This window comes from Coloeus monedula, assembly GCF_965178545.1.
Source record: "Coloeus monedula genome assembly, chromosome: 8".
Classification (NCBI taxonomy): Eukaryota; Metazoa; Chordata; class Aves; order Passeriformes; family Corvidae; genus Coloeus; species Coloeus monedula.
In genome coordinates this window covers 36,377,297-36,398,253 of record NC_138788.1, presented here as the reverse complement: position 1 = coordinate 36,398,253, position 20,957 = coordinate 36,377,297, and the positions used below count along the sequence as shown (strand labels likewise).

General features: G+C 43.8%; 1 protein-coding gene across 4 annotated transcripts in view; it reads right to left on the bottom strand.

Moving 5' to 3' along the window:
- The window catches only part of DOCK1 (dedicator of cytokinesis 1), a 265,665-nt gene that overhangs the window by 102,208 nt on the left and 142,500 nt on the right, over positions 1 to 20,957 (bottom strand). For all 4 annotated transcript variants that reach the window (XM_082286424.1, XM_082286425.1, XM_082286426.1 and 1 more), the window contains 2 exons: positions 16,138 to 16,239; positions 10,044 to 10,138 (listed from right to left, as the gene is read on the bottom strand). In XM_082286424.1, the coding sequence (XP_082142550.1) occupies positions 10,044 to 10,138; positions 16,138 to 16,239 (197 nt within the window). The remainder of the gene's footprint in view (positions 1 to 10,043; positions 10,139 to 16,137; positions 16,240 to 20,957) is intronic.

Genomic DNA, 20,957 nt, shown 5'->3' with positions numbered 1-20,957 from the left:
CTGTTTTATAATATGTACAATATCTCTGTTCTGTCAAGCTGCTCTAAGTGCTGAAAATCCTGAAGTCACTCATTGATGGTCAAACACACAGAATTTCAGTGCAAAGCTCACTACAGAAATCTGAATTCCAGACTAACAGCCAAAAAAAAAAGCATTTAAGCCTGAAAATGCATTTATAATATCCAACCAACCGTTTTTTGTTACTTCTCAACACTGAAATATTGGGTTTTTTTACAATACTGGAAAAGATGAATAGACCCCAAGTGTGAAAAAGCAGCCCGTATTTCACTCCCTGGGTATTTTAAAATGTGCAGTGGTAGTGACTGAAATGATGCTGATGTGGAAAAATAACGATTGTAAGTGAAAGTTGCTACACCTTCCCTGTTAAAAATAAATATCACGTGGTGTTAGCTTTGACTTGGTGAAAATGGAGCCCTGCTTTGGGATTTAACACCTTCAGCTTTATTTAATTACCTCCTTCACGCCACTGCTTTTATAGGCACCGAGTGTTCCCACATCGTGCTCATGCCTTACATCCTGTGCTAAAAAAACCCAAGAGTTTCGTATTTGGGGCTGTGACGTCAACAGCCTTTATGGGAGGGGGTTAAATGCGCACAAATTGAGCAGTCAGGGCACCAGAATTCCAATTAATAACTGGAATACCACATCTGGGTGGGTTTGGGTGCTAAGGTAGAACATTTTTCCCTCCTACCACAGAATCATGGGATCACTGAAGTTGGAAAAGCCCCCTAAGATCATCGAGTCCAAGCCAGCATTCCCAAGCCACCACTGACCCGTATCCCCAGGTGCCACCAGGATGCTCCATGGTCTTTGGATTCCCACCACCAAAGGGCACCATCATCATTTTCTCAGTCTTGGTTTTGGTCACATTTCCAAGGGATCATTTTTCCCGTGTGAACCTAAGGAGCAAAACTCCTCCGGGTGGTCCCACGAAATGCGGTGCTGCAGGCACCAAACTGACTGTGAGGAGCCAGGAAAAGCAGAATAAAGCTGGAAAAGTCCCCAAAGCTCCATGAAATGAGAAAGCAAATACTCAGATACAGCTTCATCCCAAACACCCACACTGGTACAATAATGTGGATTCAAATGTCCGTGAGCTCATCTTAGAGAGAGCTAAACCTTGAGTATCTGCACACCAGGGCCTTTGGAGTGGGTTCAGGCAGCAATGGAGAAAAGAACATGAGGATCACTAAATAAAATGTAAAATTTAAATTGACAGTTAAGGGGTTTGTCAGTTCTAATTAGGAAATTGTAAGAAAACTTTAAATTAAAGGAAGGCTTACGCTAAAGGATCTGTTCGAGGAAATATAATCTGCCAAGGGTTCCTGCTACCCCTGAAGTAATGAGAGCACAAAACAAAAACCAAAAACATGTAACATCAATATCCATCATATAGTGCACAATATATTGAATTCTTCTTGCTTAATTTGATAAAAAAATATCATGAAATCCAAACTGATAAATATATTGGCTGGTAAAATGCTTATGAGTACAGTCATCCCAAAGTACCTTAATATCAACCCAGGTTTAGATTCCAGAAGGGAAAATAATACTGGAATCATTGTGTTCCATTTGAAATTAATTTGGCAAGGCTTCTTCAGGTCTCAATTAGCTCTTAGCACAGAATTACCATGACACACAGGCTAATAACCTCTCAGAGCTTTCTTTCAGAACAATGTGTTAAAACCCAGCAGTTCTCAACACTCTAAAGATGCAAGTTGGGAAAAAAAGAGGGCAAGTAGCCAAAAAATGAGTTGGATTTCCAAGGATCTTGTTAAAAAAACAAAGGAAACCAGACATCCACAGCATCCTGTGGGTGATGGCTCCAGAAAGAGAGGAATGAAAAGCCATTTTCAACATTCTCTTGCTGTTCCTTAGTGCAGCAGTTGAGCCAAGCTGCCTCTTTCACTCAGCTGTGTGCAGCTTCTGTGCCCTAATTTTCCTTCAAGTATCCCATTTCTGAGCCACTCTGGGAAATGACACACTGGGAGGTGCCTGTAAAACGCTCGTGACTTTAGAGCAGGTAAAATACACCAGGGCAGACAACCAGCAGGGCAAAGTGGTGTTTGGGAGGAGCAGCTACTCCTGCAGGTGATTCCCCATGAAACATCCTCCAGGGAAAACCCCCAGCAGTACCATGGGATGGCCCCTGGGCTGAGGACTGTTCTAAGTAACAGTGACAGGATGAGAGGAAACGGCCTCAGGGGAGGTTTAGGTTGGATATTAGGAAAAAATCTCTTCATGGAAAGGGTTGTCCAGCCCTGGCACAGTTGCCCAGGGCAGTGGTGGAGTCCCAAGCCCTGGAAGTGTTCAAAAAATGTGTGGATGTGGCCATTGAGGATGAGATGGTGCTGCTGGGTTGATCAGTGATCCCAGTGATCTCAGAGCTCTTCCCCACCCTTAACAATCCTATGATAATCCCACAGATTCCTTGAAGTTCCCAAGCTTTATAAGACACCCGGAGCATTCGAAAGGTTTTGAAGGGATTCAATTTGCTCCCACTCCAAGGAGGACAACCAGTCCACAGCCAGGAATTCTCCAGGTCTAAACCTCAGCACTGCTTCACTACCTAAAACTCTGCAATGTGCCAAAAATAGCAAGGCCTTTTAACAGAAGATAAAAAAAAAAATCTCTAAAAAACCCTTTTCCCCCTTGAACTCAAGAACACCAGCAGTTGGGATCATTTCATCCCTCTGTGTTTCTTCCTAGTGCAGAAAGAGCTGTTCCCTAGCACACAATTCTTTGCTTCCAAGTCACTGGAATTTTCTTGTTGGCAAATGAAAGGTTGAAGTGTCATGGGGTTGGTAGTGAGCAATGAAGGTGGAGCTAATGCTCCACAGGGAAATTTTGGAAGCAAAATTAAAAGCAAGTTGTGCTTTAGGATGAAAAGAACCTGCAACAGCCTTTTCCTGGTTTTATAGAGCTGCCATGGCTCTGAGATCTCCATTGCTGGGAGGACACCAAATCCCATCCACATTCAGGGACAGGAAAATATCTTTGTCAAGGGAAGCACAACAATAAAACCCAGAAAAAGCAGCATCACAGAAGATGCTGGACATGGTCACCAGCCCAAGCTCACCCCACTGCAGGAAATCTTCCCAAAAACCCAACACGGCTCCAAACACATGAAAACTGTAATTAAGATGATACAATTATGATCAACAAACTGGAAATCATTACTCCACCTTTAGACCCCAGGGGACATTAATCATGACCCAAATAGATGGAAAGAGTGCTCAGAGAAGGAGCTGATGGATTTGGGAGGGCTGGGACATCTCACACCCACATCCCAACATTGGCAGCTTCACTGGATGCTTCTCAGAATCCCAGACTGGTTTGGGTTGGAAAGACCTTAAAGCCCATCCCATTCCCACCCCTGCCATGGACAGGGAGCCTTCCACCACCCCAGGGTGCTCCAAGCCCTGTCCAGCCTGGCCTTGGGCACTGCCAGGGATGGAGCAACCACAGCTTCTCTGGGAATTCCATCCCAGCCCCTCACCACCCTCCCAGGGAACAATTCCTTCCCAAAATCCCATCTAACCCTGCCCTCCTTCCATGACTTCTCCATCCTAAGTGATCAGAGATTACAGAAATTAAGGAGCAAACCAGATCATTAAATCCAGCGGGCTGCCCCAAGTGTTCATCAGTTCTCACAACCACACCACGATCAATATTCCACCAATTCCAGGGACATTTCTAACTCCAAAGGCTGGGAGAAAACCACCTGCTATGGGGTGGAAACCATCAAGGGAAAAGAGCACCTGCTGGAGAATATTCCTTCAAGGAATCTCAGCTCTTTGAATAAGAAAATATCCTGTTATTTCAAACATAGTCAAGTAGATTCATTTTCCTCCCAGGTGCAGTTAATTTGACAGGTACAACGCTAAACCAAAAATCCTGCAAGGTCTTTCCTGAAAAGGTCAGTGCATTATGCAACGGGGTTTTTTATGGACAGCAAAAAAAGTTCCTGCATGCACAGAAATTTTAGGTGATTTACCAATGTTCATTCGTGTCTTTTACTCCCAGATGAAGAGCAAACTTTGGGGTACACGAGTTAATTCTGAGAACTGGCTCCTAAGGAAGTTATGAGCTTTGAAAATTGTTATCCTCAGTCCATACATGGGAAATAGTGCGAGGCTTTTCTATACAGAGAAATATTCAGCACTAAAGAAAAACAAAATTGCTCCCATTTGAAGTCTTACTGCATTCCAGCCCTGAATTAAATTATTTGATTGTTCAAGCTGCATGTCTGGACTCTTAAACTTTTTAAATAAGCACAGAGTCCTATAGGAAATGCATTAATAGTCAGGAAAAGTAGCAGCAATTCCTTCTAATCCAAGCTTTTTGTACTGTTCAGACTCTTCTTGAAACAATGCATCCCTTGGCCTCCTAAAACATAATTGCATTGCAAACACCTCCTTCATCCCAATTCCAATTTGGGAATGTAAACCAGTTAACATATTCCACTAAAACATATCTTCAGGGAATATTTTAGTGATCAGGGCCCCAGTTATAAATTCAGATTTTCAAGTAACAGCCACTAAGCATAAAATTGAGCGGTTAAGGTTGGAAAAAGCCCTTCAGGTCATTGAGTCCAACCCTCAGCCCACCTTGTTCCACATGTTTTTGGAACACTTCCAGGGATGGGGACTCCACCACCGCCCTGGGCATCCTGATCCAGTGCATGAAAACCCTTTCCATGAAAAAACTTTCCCTAATCTCCAATCTAAACCTCCCCTGGAGCAATTTAAGGCCATGAATAATGTCTTTGAGCATGGAATTAACACAGCCTTGAACCCATGAAGGGGTTTAGGAAATGAAATCACGATTTTAAAGCTTTTTCTGCTCCCTCCACCCCAATCCCATAGATTTAATAACACCTGATAGGCTGTGAAACTGTGGGGTGTCTCTGCTTTTCCCATCGTTTCCAATCCAGAATCTTTGCCATCCTTCTGGCCTCTTTTTGCCTGTTATAAAAACTGCACCTCATCCAGCAGGAGCTCGGGATGGATTTTAAATAAGAGCTTTTGCACTTGCATTCATCTGATGGATGCGACTTGACTGGTCAATTATGTAAGTGCAAAGAGCCTATTTTCAGACATTTATTAAAACCATCCTGCTTTTGTTTCCATAAGCCTGCCTCAAACCCAGCAGAATATTGCAATTAAGACAAATTTCCATAAGCTAAACCCCAGTTTCAGTTTGGCTTTGGGTGACTTGTCAGGAAGGATAAACTCAGAGGCAGCTGAACCCTGGGCTGCTTTTGAAGGTTCCGAGTTACGCAAAAGTTGCTCCGGTTCCTGACGCACGCCAGGGTTTGCCCACTCCTGGTGGACGGTCACAAACATCACTGGAGGTAATTCTGAGAGCACAGCGTGGATCTGACAGGTACTGCTATGACAACCATGCAGCAGAACTGCCTACATTTCCCTGGAAGCTCCAAAAATAAACATTCCAGGATGTGTTTATCCGGTGTGTCTCCCCCGTCCTTTGTCCTCCTCTTTGCGAGGCTTTTTTTGGCTTTCACACAGAAAATTCATTGAGATCCTGGGCTGGTGGGCTGGGTTTGGGTGGGGTTGAGGGCATTTTGTTCATGGAAGATGTGGGGTGGTGGTTTGGATTTGTGCTGGGAACAGGGGGCATAATACAGGAACATTTCTGTTGTGCTGAGCAGAGTTTGGGGCCTTGACCATTCGTTGTGGAGCTTTTCCAGTGCCCAGCCATCCTCTGGGAAGAACCTTCTCCTGAAACCCAACCTAACCCTCCCTGACACAATAGGTAACACCCACCAGATTCCTTCCCCAGACCAGCTCTATTTCCTCTGGGAAAAAAAAATAGAGACGAGAAACCTCATTTTCACCGAGAGCATCTCATCCCTTTTCCTCCAACTTCAAAAGGCAAAACAAACAGGTATTTTATGTAAATATGGACATTAGAAACAAAAAATAGAACAGCAAACATCAAATTCCTTTTTCATAGGCAACTCAGCTTCCAGTGGCACAGCTGCAGATGAAAGTAGCAGCTACAAATTAATATATCATAAGGTCTTACCAAAGGAACTTGATTGTCTCAAATGCCAAAAGTAAGACCAAAGACTAAATTATTTGCATTTACGGAACCGTAGGGAGGAATTGCTTTCATGTTCTGAGTTATGTGTTTAGGAGGAACCTAAGTTTAGCTTGTCAGCCTCTGACAAAAGTTAAAAACAATTTCTAAAACATTTCAGAATCATTTCGAAACATGGTTTCGATGGGGGAAATGTAAACAAGACAAAATCCCTGCCTTTTTTTGTAACTACCTCTACAGTTCCAACTCCTCGCGTGTGTTTTCCTGCAGGAGGTGCCTGGAATGAAGAATCTGCCTCCAAAGCACTTCCCAGCCCTATCATGAAACACAGGAAACTCCCTGATTGCTTAAAATTATTAAATACAGATATTATGGCTGTAATAGGAAGAACTCTCCCTGAAAATGTGGGCACAGACAAACCCTACAGCAGCTGCAACTTAAAGGTGGACAAGTATCCTAAAAGGAACTGTGAGACATTTCCAACTCCTCCTTCCAAAGAGCTGTTTCAAAAGTACATTTAATGGTCTCTTATCCATCTCTATCATCCCTCAGTGGTTTTTTCCATCTCCTTTCCTTGGATATTGTTGTTTACAGTAAACCAGGAGCTGATCTGGACCAAAATTTGGAAGTGAAAGGAAAAGCCACTGCATCAATTCAAATATTCTCTGCTTTTACCCCCAAAATGAATTCTTTTAACTCCAAAATGCTGGTCAGCCACCTGTAAACCAATGTCACCTTCAACACGTTGGTGGCAATTCCATCAAATCCGTGACCCCAAAACCTTGGAGTCTGAACCAACAAATTGCTTTCCTAAAATGAGAATTTTACTGAACTAGACAAGTGAGTAAATAAAGCATTCTACAAAAAAGGAAGAATTATCTTGTTAGATATGAAGATTTTTTGGTGTTCATTTCAGCATGAAAGGTGGGAACACAGCGTGACTCCCCATGGTGTTGGAACAAAGGCATGGGATGTGATCCTGAGCCTGGCACAGCAATACTGGCAGGCAGAAAAGAGAGAGGACCCTGATGTTTTCATGCACTGGACCAAAAACAGGCAGGCAAAGCACTGAGTCATTTCTGTCACTATTACTGAGTGTGCAGATTTTTTATATCTATAATATATGTAAGAAATAATATATATCTTCCTATGTATTTATCCCACTAGTGAAGGTCAAAAAAATATAATACTAAATTCGAACTAAACTTGTATTTGCAAATATTCCCTGTAATCCAGTCGTTCACATGCATTTCTCCATTTCCCTCTTCCCCCATGGCTACAACTTGATCTCATCCAGAACATTTGAATCCACTGCTTAATCCACAGTATTTTCATCTGGAAGCAAACCACTGAGTGGAGAGGAGTTTTAAGAGAAAACTAAAGCACTGGTCTAAAAGGGGAATTAGAGCTCTGTTTTCCAGCTATTTTAATTCTTTCTCCCATTGTTTCACACTACCAGATATAATCCATGCAGGAAATAAATGAAATTGTGGATACAGTTAAAATTTAACTCCCTTGATTTGGTTCATAGCACAGAAACTGCCCAAGGAGGTGCTTTCAAAAATGACACCAAATTGCACGTTCGGAGTTATTCCTATGGAGGGGATGTCACAGCCTTAAAAGGCAAAATTTGTTCTTAAATTTCATCTGTTTTTCTTCAATAAAACTTTGTAAGGGTGGAAATAAATGGAGCAGATGGACAAAACAAGGTGTTTTACACTGCAGCTCACTGGTTTTGGAAACCACGTTAACTCCAACAGGAAAAATGAAAAGCACGGAAATCAATGGAGAAGCATTTCCAAAGGAGCTGGTGCAATGGGAATGAGGGAATGAGGGATGAACAACCCCCCTCAGGACATCTGAAGATACTCATCAACACCAAAAAAACTGGAAAATGTTTTTAACTTTAAATACTACTCAGATATTCAGGCACTGAGGTGAGTCAGGAAGAATCAAAAATCATCAACACATCCCATTTCTGCCTCCTCGTGTCCAGCTTGGGACAAAGACAAGATTATTTTTCAGGATAAAAATTCCAAGCCTCTGTCCTAACTGTGAACCATCGTGCTTTCTATTGCTCCAAATTTTCCGTGAGGACCTGCCTGGGGTAAGGATCCCTTTGTGCTTTAAGGAAAAAAACCATGGGCAGGGAAAGGCTGGTTTTGTACCTCTGCTCTTTCATTTGCATGGCCAGAATTTCACAGTGCCAAAGAAAAACCAAGGTGAAATCCCTGCCCAAGTGAACATGGAGAGGTCAATGGACAATGAAGGTAACACAATTCCAGACTGGTTTGGGTGAGAAGAGCCCTTAAATCCCACCCAGTGCCACCCCCACCATGGGCAGGGACATCTTCCACTGTGCCAGGCTGCTCCCAGTCCCAATGTCCAGCCTGGCCTTGGGCACTGCCAGAGATCCAGGGGCAGCCCCAGCTGCTCTGGGAATTCTATCCCAGCTCCTGCCCACCCTCCCAGGGAACAATTCCTGCCCAATCTCCCATCCAGCCCTGCCCTCTGGCACTGGGAAGCCATTCCCTGGGTCCTGTCCCTCCATGCCTTGTCCCCAGTCCCTCTCCAGCTCTCCTGGAGCCCCTTTAGGCCCTGCAAGGGGCTCTGAGCTCTCCCTGGAGCCTTCCCTTCTCCAGCTGAGCACCCCCAGCTCTCCCAGCCTGGCTCCAGAGGGGCTCCAGCCCTCGGAGCAGCTCCGTGCCCTCCTCTGGATCCTGTCCATGAGCTCAGTGTCCCTCCTGTGCTGGGCTGATACAAGCAACACTCACTGCAGTATTGACCACACTGTAATTGCCCTGTGTCCACTTATTAATGCCAGTTAAGGCATTAAGAATGTCCAAACACAAAACCTTCCCAATCCTATTTCAATCCTTCCCAAAACCCAGGAACCCCAGAGTTCTCCTGTTCACAGGTAACACACGCTGGGAGGGTTTCCTGATGCCTCCAACATAACTCCCAAGACACTTGGAATTACTGAGGCAAAACCACTTTCAAAATTAATTAAAAAAGAAATCAATCCAAGGGGCTTCAGATGTTCCTCGTCAGCTCTCAAAGAGCTCCTCATTTTAAACACCTTCCCAAGGTGCTTCCTAAGCATTCCAAACCAGCAGGAAGAACCCAAAGATGGCTCAATCTCCTGACTCCTATTTATTCAGAATGGATTTTATTAGGGAGTTAAGGAGACTTCAGAAGCCCAGATTAAAGTTATGGTGCATTTTTATAAGGAGTGCAGGAGCTGTGGTTCAGGATTTTATATAAGGAAACGCTGACAACTTTATAGCCGTGGTAGCTTCCAGTAAATGCAGAAGAGATTTCTCCAGGCAACTGGTAAATATAATGTTTTTCCCTTATACTTTCATCTCAGTACACATAAAAGCATTTGACACACTTAATAAAATGTCACCAGCATAAAACACTGCACAAAGGAATGCTAAATAATGACAGAACTGCAATTATTAAGGAAAAAAAATGAGCATTAGAAACATTTTCAGCCTCTCTCTACACTACTGGGGTGATGGAATTCGGATTTAAAAGCCTTTTTAATTCTTTCTTGTAACACCACTGAAATAATTCCTGGACATACGACTCCATACAATAACCCCTAATTCGAGGTCATATGCAAAACATGCAATTCATCCTCCAAAGAATAAACTGACTTATTATAAGATATGCATAGAATTTTACTGCACCTGCAGCTGGCTGCAAAATCCGGGTTCTCAGACTGATGCCACCCTTTAACGTTTGGTGGACTCCAAAAGCCCAAAGCCAGGCCACTAAAACACTCCTCCAGAGCCAATTTTGAAATAATTCTGTGCATGAGAGAGGGAGGCAAAGCCAGGGCAGGCTGGCTGCAGCCTCGTGGTTGCTGTTTCCAAGCAACCCCGTTGTTCCAGAGCAAAGCCGAAGGCGCCGGCTCGGGAAAGCTCCGGAGCTTTTCCCTCTGTACTCACTTGTTCTGCATCATGTTCATGATCACCCAGTCGAAGGGATAGACGTTCTTCCCGATGAGGTTCTTGAACATGATGAATGTTTCCATGAGGAAGTCCTAAAAGAAGAGACAGTGTTTGGAGAAGGCCGCTCCTGCAGACCGAAAAACTCCACGGGATGGTGGCAGGTATGGATGGACTGGATGCCAAAGGGGGCTTTGTGCTCTGCTTCCTAAAAAAGGCATTTTTCATAAAAAACACACCCAAATCCTACCAAAGCACATTTATCCATGATGCCCATAAATCCTACAATAATTCCATTGCAGAAATTATAACAGTAATCCCACACTTAAGCAACCCATGGGATTACTCAAGGCCAAGCACTGGTTCACCAGTTATCCAAAAGGAGTTTCTGCTGGAAAAACAATCATTATTTTCCATGCTATGGACAAAATCTCCCAGTTTTTTCATGTATTGTGACACACCTGTTGTGACACACTCTTGGGAAGTTGATAAAAGCACACTGATACATGGAAGGAGGAAAAAAACAAAGCTAAATATTTATTTAACTCTTATGATTGCTCTAAAAATACTCCCTGGAGTCAGGTGATGAGTATTCCCTCCCTTCATGAGTACTGTCCTGAAATTGAGATTATTTATGTATTAAAATAAAAACATGTTCCAGTTCAAAGTGGGATTCATCACCTGCACCTGGGGCAGAGGACAACAACGGCTTGGACATCCCAAAACAGGGAGAGACCCTCCCAAAGGGAGCAGCAGGAATTGTTCCTGCAAGTGAAAACCTGCCCAAGAACAAGTTAATTTAACAGCACAAACCAATTTATTTCCACACAGCTATAAGCAAACAATTCTTTGGACCAGAAACTTCGTGTACTTTACAATGTAAATCATCTCCTACAATCTGGGAATCTGTAACTGCTATCTAACAATTTCAGTAATATCAAATGCTGCAAGAAAGATAAAGGGGAAAAGAGAACTTCATGCAGAAAGTCCTTGATCCACTTCACACAGAGATAAAAATGAACTTTTATTCCAAGGTTAGAATATCTTCCCTTTGATACAGTTTCTCAGTAATGGTATTTATCTGGTCTATCTTTAAAATGTCAAATGCCTACAAAAAAGAAATCCCCAATATGTTCCATCGACTGGACTTTTAACTAAGACTGCTTTCTGTGTAACCTTTTCAGTGAGAAATGAATCTGAAGCTCCTGCTCTCATCAGTCTTTCTTCAGGTATGAGAGCCAGGATCTTTGGCAGATTTATCTTTTAATCCACTGCTCTGTTAAAATGTTTTCCTGGCTCAGAAATTCCCAGTCAGTGGATGCAGGGAGCTGCAGAGGTCCTGAGGATATGGCACTGAGATAAGAATCATAGAATCCCAGAATGGTTTGGGGTGGGAAGGACTTTAAAGCCCATCCCATTCCACCCCTGCCATGGGCAGGGACACCTCCCACTGTCCCAGGCTGCTCCCAGCCCCAATGTCCAGCCTGGCCTTGGGCACTGCCAGGGATCCAGGGGCAGCCCCAGCTGCTCTGGGCACCCTGTGCCAGGGCCTGCCCACCCTCCCAGGGAACAATTCCTGCCCAATCTCCCATCCAGCCCTGCCCTCTGGCACTGGGAAGCCATTCCCTGGGTCCTGTCCCTCCAGCCCTTGTAAATATTCTCTCTCCATGTTTCTATTTCACAAAGCAATGTGGAATTTCCCCCTCTCTGGAGTCATTCCAAACCTACCTGGACCCTGCCCTGGCAGTGGGCTGGACTGGGCGATTTCCAGAGGTCCCTTCCAACCCAACCCCAGCTATTCTGGGATTCTGTGAACTTCCAGGGTGCTGGGCTCCACCATGTGCAGAATACTCCTGGTGAAATAACCCCTCTATTGTTTGACAACACAACATCAGTAAAGATCACAGAATCCCAGAATCATTAAAGTGGGAAAAGACCCCCAGGATCACCAAATCCAACCTCTGACCAAACAGCACCGTGCCCAGTGAACCAGATCCTGATGCTTTGGGCATTAACAGGGTGGAGAGCAAGTCTGGAACTGCTCCTGCTCCAGATGTCACCACTGTGCAAAGCCCAACTCATCCCAGAGCCGCTCCTTTAGCTCAGGAAGATCTGCCTTCATTGCAGAGTTCAAACTGCACATTTCCCTGCTCATTTTTCCTGTGTTTTGGTGAAAGAATTCCACTGTTGATGATTTGGTTCCTTCCTGACCCTGGGGGGTTCTGACCCACTTTGCTGATTCAGCTCTACATTTCCATCCCCTGACAGTTCCATTTTAATAACCCCACACTCACCCACGTACTTTAAATAATGCTCTGTAACAACTCAGCTAATTATTGATCAAATAAAAAGCTCCTGATGCTCACCTGGGGTTTATGTATTCATAATATTGCTCTCTTTTCCGTTTTATGCTTCTCATAGAAAAGCAAATGGTTTGGATGAATTAACCTCCTTTTATGAGGAAAACTCAGGGTTTTTGAGGGGCTGGGAAGAGAGGGAAGCCACCAGGACAAAAAAAACCTGGGTATTTTCAGTATAACTGGAAGCAGCACCAATTTTTCTGAAAATAAAACCTATACTAAAGGAGGAAGGGTTACAACTCCTGCTCTTTCTCCAACTACAAATCCTGTTTAATAGGAAATAGAATTTACAGCAGGTAAGATCCCTAAAACATTCCCATCCACTGATGGAAAGCAAACAGCCTGAGCTCAGCCTGAGATTCTCCACATGGCAGAACATTAACAGGCATTTTTTGTCAACTAAACCACACATGTCTCAAATAAAAGTATTTTCTACCAAGGAAAAAGGGGAGAGGAATCAGTTAGTCCCAGAAATAACCTCAGTGATCTCAGATAATGTTTCACCTCAGGGTGACAGCAGAATCACAGATTTTGATTTTACAGAATCACAGCAGAGTTTGGGCTGGAAGGGATCTTAACGCAAGAAATCCCTCTTTGAACAGACATGCCTTAATAAATCTGAGCTCTCTGTTCTGCAGAGAGGTAGAAGACTGCTTTTATTGCACTCCACCTCATCTTCTCGCACACTTTTGAGGCCAAATATGACCACTATAATAATCTCAACCTGCCACCTACATAACACAGACCATAAAGCTTCCTCCAGCACTTCCAGCACAGAGCTTCCAACTCCTGCTTGAGCAAGAGCAGAGGCTGAAGGAAGATTTAAGGGTCTCCAGTGGTGAAGAAGCAACCACAGCTTAAGTTTTCCCCTTCTCTTGCCTTTTTTTTTTAAGAAAAAGCTTTTCATTTCTGCCTGGCTGAATTTAGTCTCAGTTCTAAATCACTGCTTTGTGATTAAATGGAATCCTCTGCAATAGGAGGTGCAGTTTTCACCTCCAGGTCTGGCTTTAAATGCAAAGACTCCTGGATTTCAGTTCTACTGGGTGAGTCAAATGGCAGTGGCTCAAAAAATTGTTGGATTAAAAGAGTGAAAAAAACATGGAAAAAAAAAAGGAAGAAAATTTGATTTACTCCCTGTAGTTTCCTTCACTTACAGGATTAACAATGCTCTGCCATTAAACCTCCACACCTTAATTAATACTATTTAAAATCAGTTTAAGGAAGCATTTTCTACCACAAACATATTCTCCATTTAATGTTTTATCAGCTTATTATGTACTTCAGTTTCCATTAACACACATTATCATTTATAGAACAACATTAAAACATTTAAAAGACACATTTTCATTAAAGATATAAAAAGTATTACAGCAACTGCCAAGTCTGGATTCAAATATCAAACCCAAACGATTGACAGGTGAGCAGAAGAGTGGAAAACAAGCAGTGAAACAGTTCCTGTTCTGATGGAAAATGTGATTTTAAGAGTCCAGAGCAACTGCAGCTAGACAAGCCCAGAACATGCAGATAAAGATGAATATCCAGAGTCCAGACCAAAGAAAGAAGTGATTCCTCATGGATCCCAGAGAACTGCAAGCACATCAATCACACCCTGAAGAGCAGCAATTACAAACACAGCCCTTGCCAAATTTCAGCTCCAGGACCACGCCCTTGCTCTCACCAAAGGACCTCTGACCTACACAAGCACCTTTCTCACAACTTAGACCACAAAAGTGAGACTTGAAAAGAGTTTCATTAGAAAAAGCCCAGCTTTCCTGAGCAGTACTTTTCTCTCTGCATTTTTTCATCCCATATTGTCCTGATTTTGGCTGGATAGAGTTAATTTTCTTCCTGGTAGCTGTGGTTTGGATATGGGATGAAATGAATGTTGAGAGCACGCTGATATTCTGGGTTTTGCTGAGCAGAGCTTACCCTGAGTCAAGGACTTTTCACTCCGCCAGTGAGGAGCTGCACAAGAATTTGGGAGGAGCATGGCCAGGACAGGTGACCTGAAGTGGCCAAAGGGACATTCCACACCTTGGAATGCCAGGCCCAGTTTATAAACTGGGGGAACTGGCTGGGAGCACTGATCTGTGCTGGGGGACGGGTGCTGAGCAACTGTTTGGGCATCACTGCTCTGTCTGGGGCTTTATTCCTCCCTTTATCTTTATCTTTTAATTGCCATTATTATCATCATTATTATTATTGTTATAATCATCATCATCATTATGATTTTGTTGTGTCTTCATCACTATATAGAGGAAAATATTTTCTATTATTTTCATTTTAGAAATTAGGTATTTTGTCATAACCTCTTCTATTATTCTATAATGAAAATGATAATAATTTTTTTCATTTTTTTTAAACTTTATTTCCATTATGAAACCATTCTCATCTCAACCCACAGGTTTGACCTTTCCCTGATTCCCTTCCCCATCTCAGTGCAGGGAGGGCTGTGGAAGTGATGGGATAAACCCCAACACCTTTTCAGAGCAAGCTGCTTTTCCCTTTCTCCATTGGAATTCCTTTTCCAGAGCCAAATGGTTTGAACTGCTTGAAAATTAGAGAAAGATTTGGCTTTATAAACCTTAGTACATCTCTTCTCTCTGCTATAAGCATTCTCTTCAGCCCATTATCTGCATTTGGTTTGGGAATGTTCTGCTCTCAGTGCCCATCCACGGAAATGCTCCAGGATCCCAAAGGAGGCTCAGTGGGAAGCAGCCCTTTCAATGCAGTGATCCCATCTGCAGCAATTTGCAGCTGGACTTTGCCTTCTCCCTCTTAAAACAGCAGCTCTGAGCTTTAGAGATGCCAGAGCAGGTGCAAAAAGGGGCTTCAGCACCCGAAAACTGGAACCAGGTAAAGAGCTCTGACCTTGCCTAACACAGGCAGAAAGAAGAAGAATACAAATTCAAGACAAACTGGAAAGTCCAAACATGAAAGTTACACAAAAGAATGAGCCTGGAGCTGTTCTGGGGGGTCTGGAAGGGAGAAGAGAAGCTGCAGAAGGATTAAAATGCAGGTGGAAGCTGCCTGGAGCATTCCCAGGCTGGCAGAGGGGATGTGGCAGAGCTGAGCAGGCTCTGGGTCATCACTGATTGCTGGAGCTCAGCCAGGGAGTTGGGTGTCCCCTCCCAGCCCTGCCTGGCCATATGGCAGTGGTAGTTTCAGGTTATTACAAAGTTATCTCCTCAGCCATAAACTCCCTTCTATTATGCTGTAATGAACCCGGGTTGTTGCCTTAGCCAGGCTACCCAACGACTCTGGGAAGACAAATTTCAATTATTATTGCTTATTTAACAACGAAGGGCATCTTTAAGGTTAAAGTGTTCTGCATAAAAGGGAAAGTGAGCAGATCTCTAAGTAAAAGCTACTTCAAGAAAGGAAATCAGGACATCTGGAAGATTTAACACTGAAAGTTCCTTTCCTAAGAAAGCTTTTTTCATATTATTTTTCTTCTTTCCCTACCACATTTTAGTAATATCTCATCACTACTCTATTTTACTGCTTTCTTTAATTGCCTTCAATCCACTGGCTCTTGTTTTAAAACACTGAACAGCTCCAGCTGTACTCCTGTGTGTGTCACAGTGCTTAAATAATTATTTTATATTAAATCTGGAATGCCAAGAACATTTTGTTCACATCTCACAAGTGCACTGAATGACCACTAACAGGAAAAAAAAACCCCAAACACAAGCTGAGCTACCTTACGAAGAGATTAACCAAATTAAACTCACCACAACATCCGACCTCATCTTCCCAAAAGTCTTGATTAAATGGGCATAGTGATAATCCTCCATTTGCCTCAGGATGGCTGTCATGCAGGCCACGAAGCTCCCCTGGCAAAAAGCAAAGGAAAAGAATCCATTCTTTAGGATAATGCAGCATAATACTGCCTATCAAAACACAGTATTGCTAGAGAGCACCACGGATTGCAGGGGAGCTAATCCTGTCATTAAAATTCATTAATGGATATGCAAAACTCTGTCAAGAAAGCAACAAAAGAAAACCATCTCAGAAAGTTTCCATTTCCGATTTCATGGGTTTATCACTGAAGCTTTTGCAGCATGTTCTCCATCTAAAGATTGCTCAGACATTCAAGGCTTTGCAAGGTAATAAACAGCACTCCTAAAAATATCACACAATATCAGCATTTGCATTTGGAAAGTCAACATTCTGCTCAAGGAAGAAATCCCTTCAAAATCATCATATGGAGCATCCCAGCCAAACCCCAAGTTTTAATTTCAGTGTGTGGTATTTTCAGATACAGTGATGCTTAAAAAAACACCACCAAAACCCAGTAAATTCCATTAAACCAGAAAAGCAGAACCCCCCAGATCTCTCTCCAACCACATGAAGAGTAAAAAGTGACATAAAGAAAGTTTAGTTTTTCCTTCTGGTGTGTTAAAGTGTTGTAGCAACAATTCCAACCCATTCCCATGCTCCTAGAGGTAGTAAAATCCCATAAATGGGAGCTCCTTGTCCATCCTCCCTCTCTGACTATGTGTTAAAAGTCTATTAATGACATCCACATCTTTTCTGGTCTTTAAAGCAGGAGGAAAAACATTAAAAATTGGAAAAAAACCCCAGCAGAACGACTTAGAAAAGAAGTGATTCTTTCTATGGTTTGATGAAATTGCAAATTCCCCTTTCTGTGCTGTTTTCAAGGTTAGTCCATGCCACAGCCCAGGAGAACACTCAGGAATTTTCTCTGCATAAAGGCACAGAGCCTTTATTGTTACCTTTCAGATCAGCATTAATTTCAATTTAAAATCTTTAATTCCACAGCAGCCCAAGTAATTGAGATTAAACCCAAACTGACGCCGGGTCACCTGCATGTGCTCTGAGCCCTCTTATTTACAGGCTAATCCCCAATTTCCACCTGATAAGCACTCCTGGAATTTGCTTTTCTCCTGCAATGGAGCTGAGATCCAAACTCCTGCAGGGCTGATTTTGTGCACGTGGGAATATTGGATTTTCCCGAGGATGCCGAGGAACCTGATGGGAGCTCTGTGGCATCTGCAAACTCCATGAATATGGAAGGAAAAGGCTGCCCAAGCTGCTCTTCTGGGACATCAAAAGAACTTCCTAACAACCCCTGACAAGGACAGAAGCTGGGGCGCTACAAAGACAATGTTTGCTACTATGAAAAGGAAGTAAGACGGGACCATCTCAAAAATCCAAACTTTAATTGTCAAAACAGTGCCTAACGAGCTCCTGCCACAACAAACACTGGGCTCATGCCTACAAGAAAACATTCCAGAGCCCCCACTGCCTCCTATTTCCCTAAAGATGTCATCAGTCACAGTGATGTGCCAGCACCAGGCAGAATTATACATTTTTAAATTGGCTGCCTCAGATTAGGCTGCAGATGGAGCTCAGTCCATCCCAGCTCTGTGGATGGCTCAGGAATGCTCAGGAGAGCTGGACAAGCCTTGTTTTGCCCATGGTATCTTTTCAGAGACACTTAAATATCCTCAAAGTCCATTGCCTGGCAAAGACATCAATCCAGTTTTACTTTGCTTCACATCAACCCCATGCTGGCAAATCCAGCCCTTTCCAGGTGACCAGCAGCTCTGCTTCCAACAAACACAGTTCTAAAACTGGCTGAGAGCTTTGGTCATGTTTTTGTGTTAATCTGCCTTTTTGGGGAGTAATTTAAGTTAATACACAGGGCTGCAAGAGCTAAAAGATGAATTTCATCCCTGAGAAACTTCTCAAGGCAAACTGATGCAAAAAAATTCATGGAATCCCGGAAGTGTTTAGGTTGGAACAAACAACAAAGCCCATCCAGTGCCAGCCCTGCCATGGCAGGGACACCTCCCACTGTCCCAGGCTGCTCCAAGCCCCAATGTTCAGCCTGGCCTTGGGCACTGCCAGGGATCCAGGGGCAGCCCCAGCTGCTCTGGGCACCCTGTGCCAGGGCCTGCCCACCCTCCCAGGGAACAATTCCCAATTCCCAATATCCCATCTAAATCTCCCCACTTTCAGCTTAAAGCCATTCCCTGTGTCCTGTCCCTCCATCCCCTGTCCCCAGTCCCTCTCCAGCTCTCCTGGAGCCCCTTTAGACCCTGCAAGGGGCTCTGAGCTCTCCCTGGAGCCTTCTCCTCTCCAGGTGAACATTCCCATGGGTGTGGATTAACTGGTAAACTTCCAAACACATTTTAATATTCATTTCTTGGAGCAGCCAGAGGTGGGGATAAATTTGATTCCCATCTCCTCTGCATCTCCTGGTGATCTCTGCCCCTTCTGCATCCTGACAATCCCTGGGAGCAGCTCATGGCTGCACAGGGGGAGCTGCTCTGACAGTCCCCAGCCAGCAGAAATGATGTGTCACTGAAGGGACTAATAATTATACAAAAATACCTTCTTAATTAGCACAGTGAGAATCAGAAAGGAACAACAACATTGAATGTCTGCTGGTGAAACACTCTTGAGTCCATGTGCAAATGGGGAAATGCCAGTAGGAGAGCTGGCTAAAGACCTGGAACGGCTGCTGGAGCTAAAAATAAATACAGGAAAATAAACAATAAGCAAATAGAAACAGAACACCAACAGGAAGGGATTCTGTAGTGCTGTAAGTTTTAGTTAAAATTACAGAAATTTGTTTAATTTTGTCACCTCAGCTCAGGCTGAGCCCCCAGAGGGCGAGGGTCTTTGACCAGTTATGAGCAGCTCGTCCTGCTTCCCTGCATTAAATAATGATTCATGCTCATCTTAGTGTTTATCTTGGTAATAAACCCCCTTCCTTTGATACAAAACTGGTCCTTGAAGCTGGCATTGCATCACACACAGCCATCCCTGCTCCAACACTTATCTGCAGATCCCCACCTGCAAACCACTGCTCAAGGCCCTGCTGAGAAGGAAAATCTAGTTAATATTAGGAAGAAAGTACAACTACCAGGCATAATTTTCTTTGTGAGGTGTCACTTGCAGCCAGCCCTCTCTTAATTACAATGCTAATAAAAGTTTGTAATTATTTAGAGGCAATATTTGTACTGGATGTACTTTTAATAAGCTCTACTAACTAGTCAGCAATAGCGAACAACATGATTAGCTTTTAATCTTAAGTTGATTTTTAGTCTTTAGTTGGATTTGGAGCTCATTGTCATCATCTACAGCCCAGCACTGGAAGCAATACATACAAAAAAGGTACCTAATTCTCTAAAAAAATCAATTTCAATTTGAACCATAGGAATAACTGCAAAGCTGTGTTTATCCAGCCAGTCCTGCAAGGGGTTTCCATTGTCCTGGGCATTTATCAGCTGTTTATTTGCTGAAATACTGTCAGGGCTTACCCTTGAAGTCTTTCCTTATTGCAAAGCTCAGAAATGAGGTGGTCACACAGAGAGGAAGATGATTAAAGAATATCCACTAGAGAAGCCCTTTTCCAGCAGTTTGCTACAATTCCTGGCTCTCCTGGCTTGTTTCCTTCCAAGCCACTTTCACTGATGGTCACCCTGGGTCCGGGGCCAGAGGGGTTGGGAAGTGCCCGGCAGGAACAGCCCTGGGGGTGCTGAGGGCTTGGAATGAGCCCAGGTGTGCCCAGGTGTGCCCAGGTGTGCCAGAGGCCACTGGCACCTGGATTGGACCAGGAATTGTGTGGTCACAAACCCAGGGCAGGGACTGTGCCCTGTGCTGGCACTCCTGAGGAACTTCAGATTCTGGGGACAGGTTTGGGACCCTCAGGACAAGAAGGACCCTGAGGGGCTGGAGCGTGTCCAGGGCAGGGAACGGAGCTGTGGAAGGGTCTGGAGCACCAGGAGCGGCTGAGGGAGCTGGAAAGGGGCTCAGGCTGGAGCAAAGGAGGCTCAGGGGGGACCTTGTGGCTCTGCACAAGTCCCTGACAGGAGGGGGCAGCCGGGGGGGTCGGGCTCTGCTTGCAGGGAACAGGGACAGGAGGAGAGGGAACGGCCTCAGGCTGGGCCAGGGCAGGCTCAGGGTGGATATTGGGGAAATTCCTGCATGGAAAATGTTTGTCCAGCCCAGGGCAGGAGTGGAGTGCCCATCCCTGGAGGGATTTCAAAGCTGTGTGGATGTGGCACCTGGGGACATGGGGCAGTGTGGCCTCGGGGAATGGTTGGATTCCATGATCTTAGAGGGGTTTTCCAGCCTTGATGATTCCATGATTCTATTCTATGATTGAAGTATTCCCAAAGCAAAACCATGGGACCAGGATAGCTGCAAGCCTGTCCAAAGGGAAGCCAGATCCAGCTCCCAAGCAGCATGAGTGAAAATTCAGCTACATTAAAAGAAAACAAACCTAAATCCAACAGCAAAGCATCTCTTTTTTTCTTTGGAAAGGATGCCTGATTATTAAGAAACACATTTTATATTAAAAAATGAATATGCAATTCCAAACTGTAAAATTACTTCCGATTTCTATAAAATGCAGTCCTGAAGGAAAAGTTGAAGAGGCACAGGAATGCTCCAAAAGTACCTATTTTCCTAAATCGCCTTTAAAATAAAATACTCAATGTTCAAATGGCTCTTCAACAGATACAAGAAGGAAATTTTAGTTTGAAATAATCCCCACAAGTAACATTAACACTGAGAA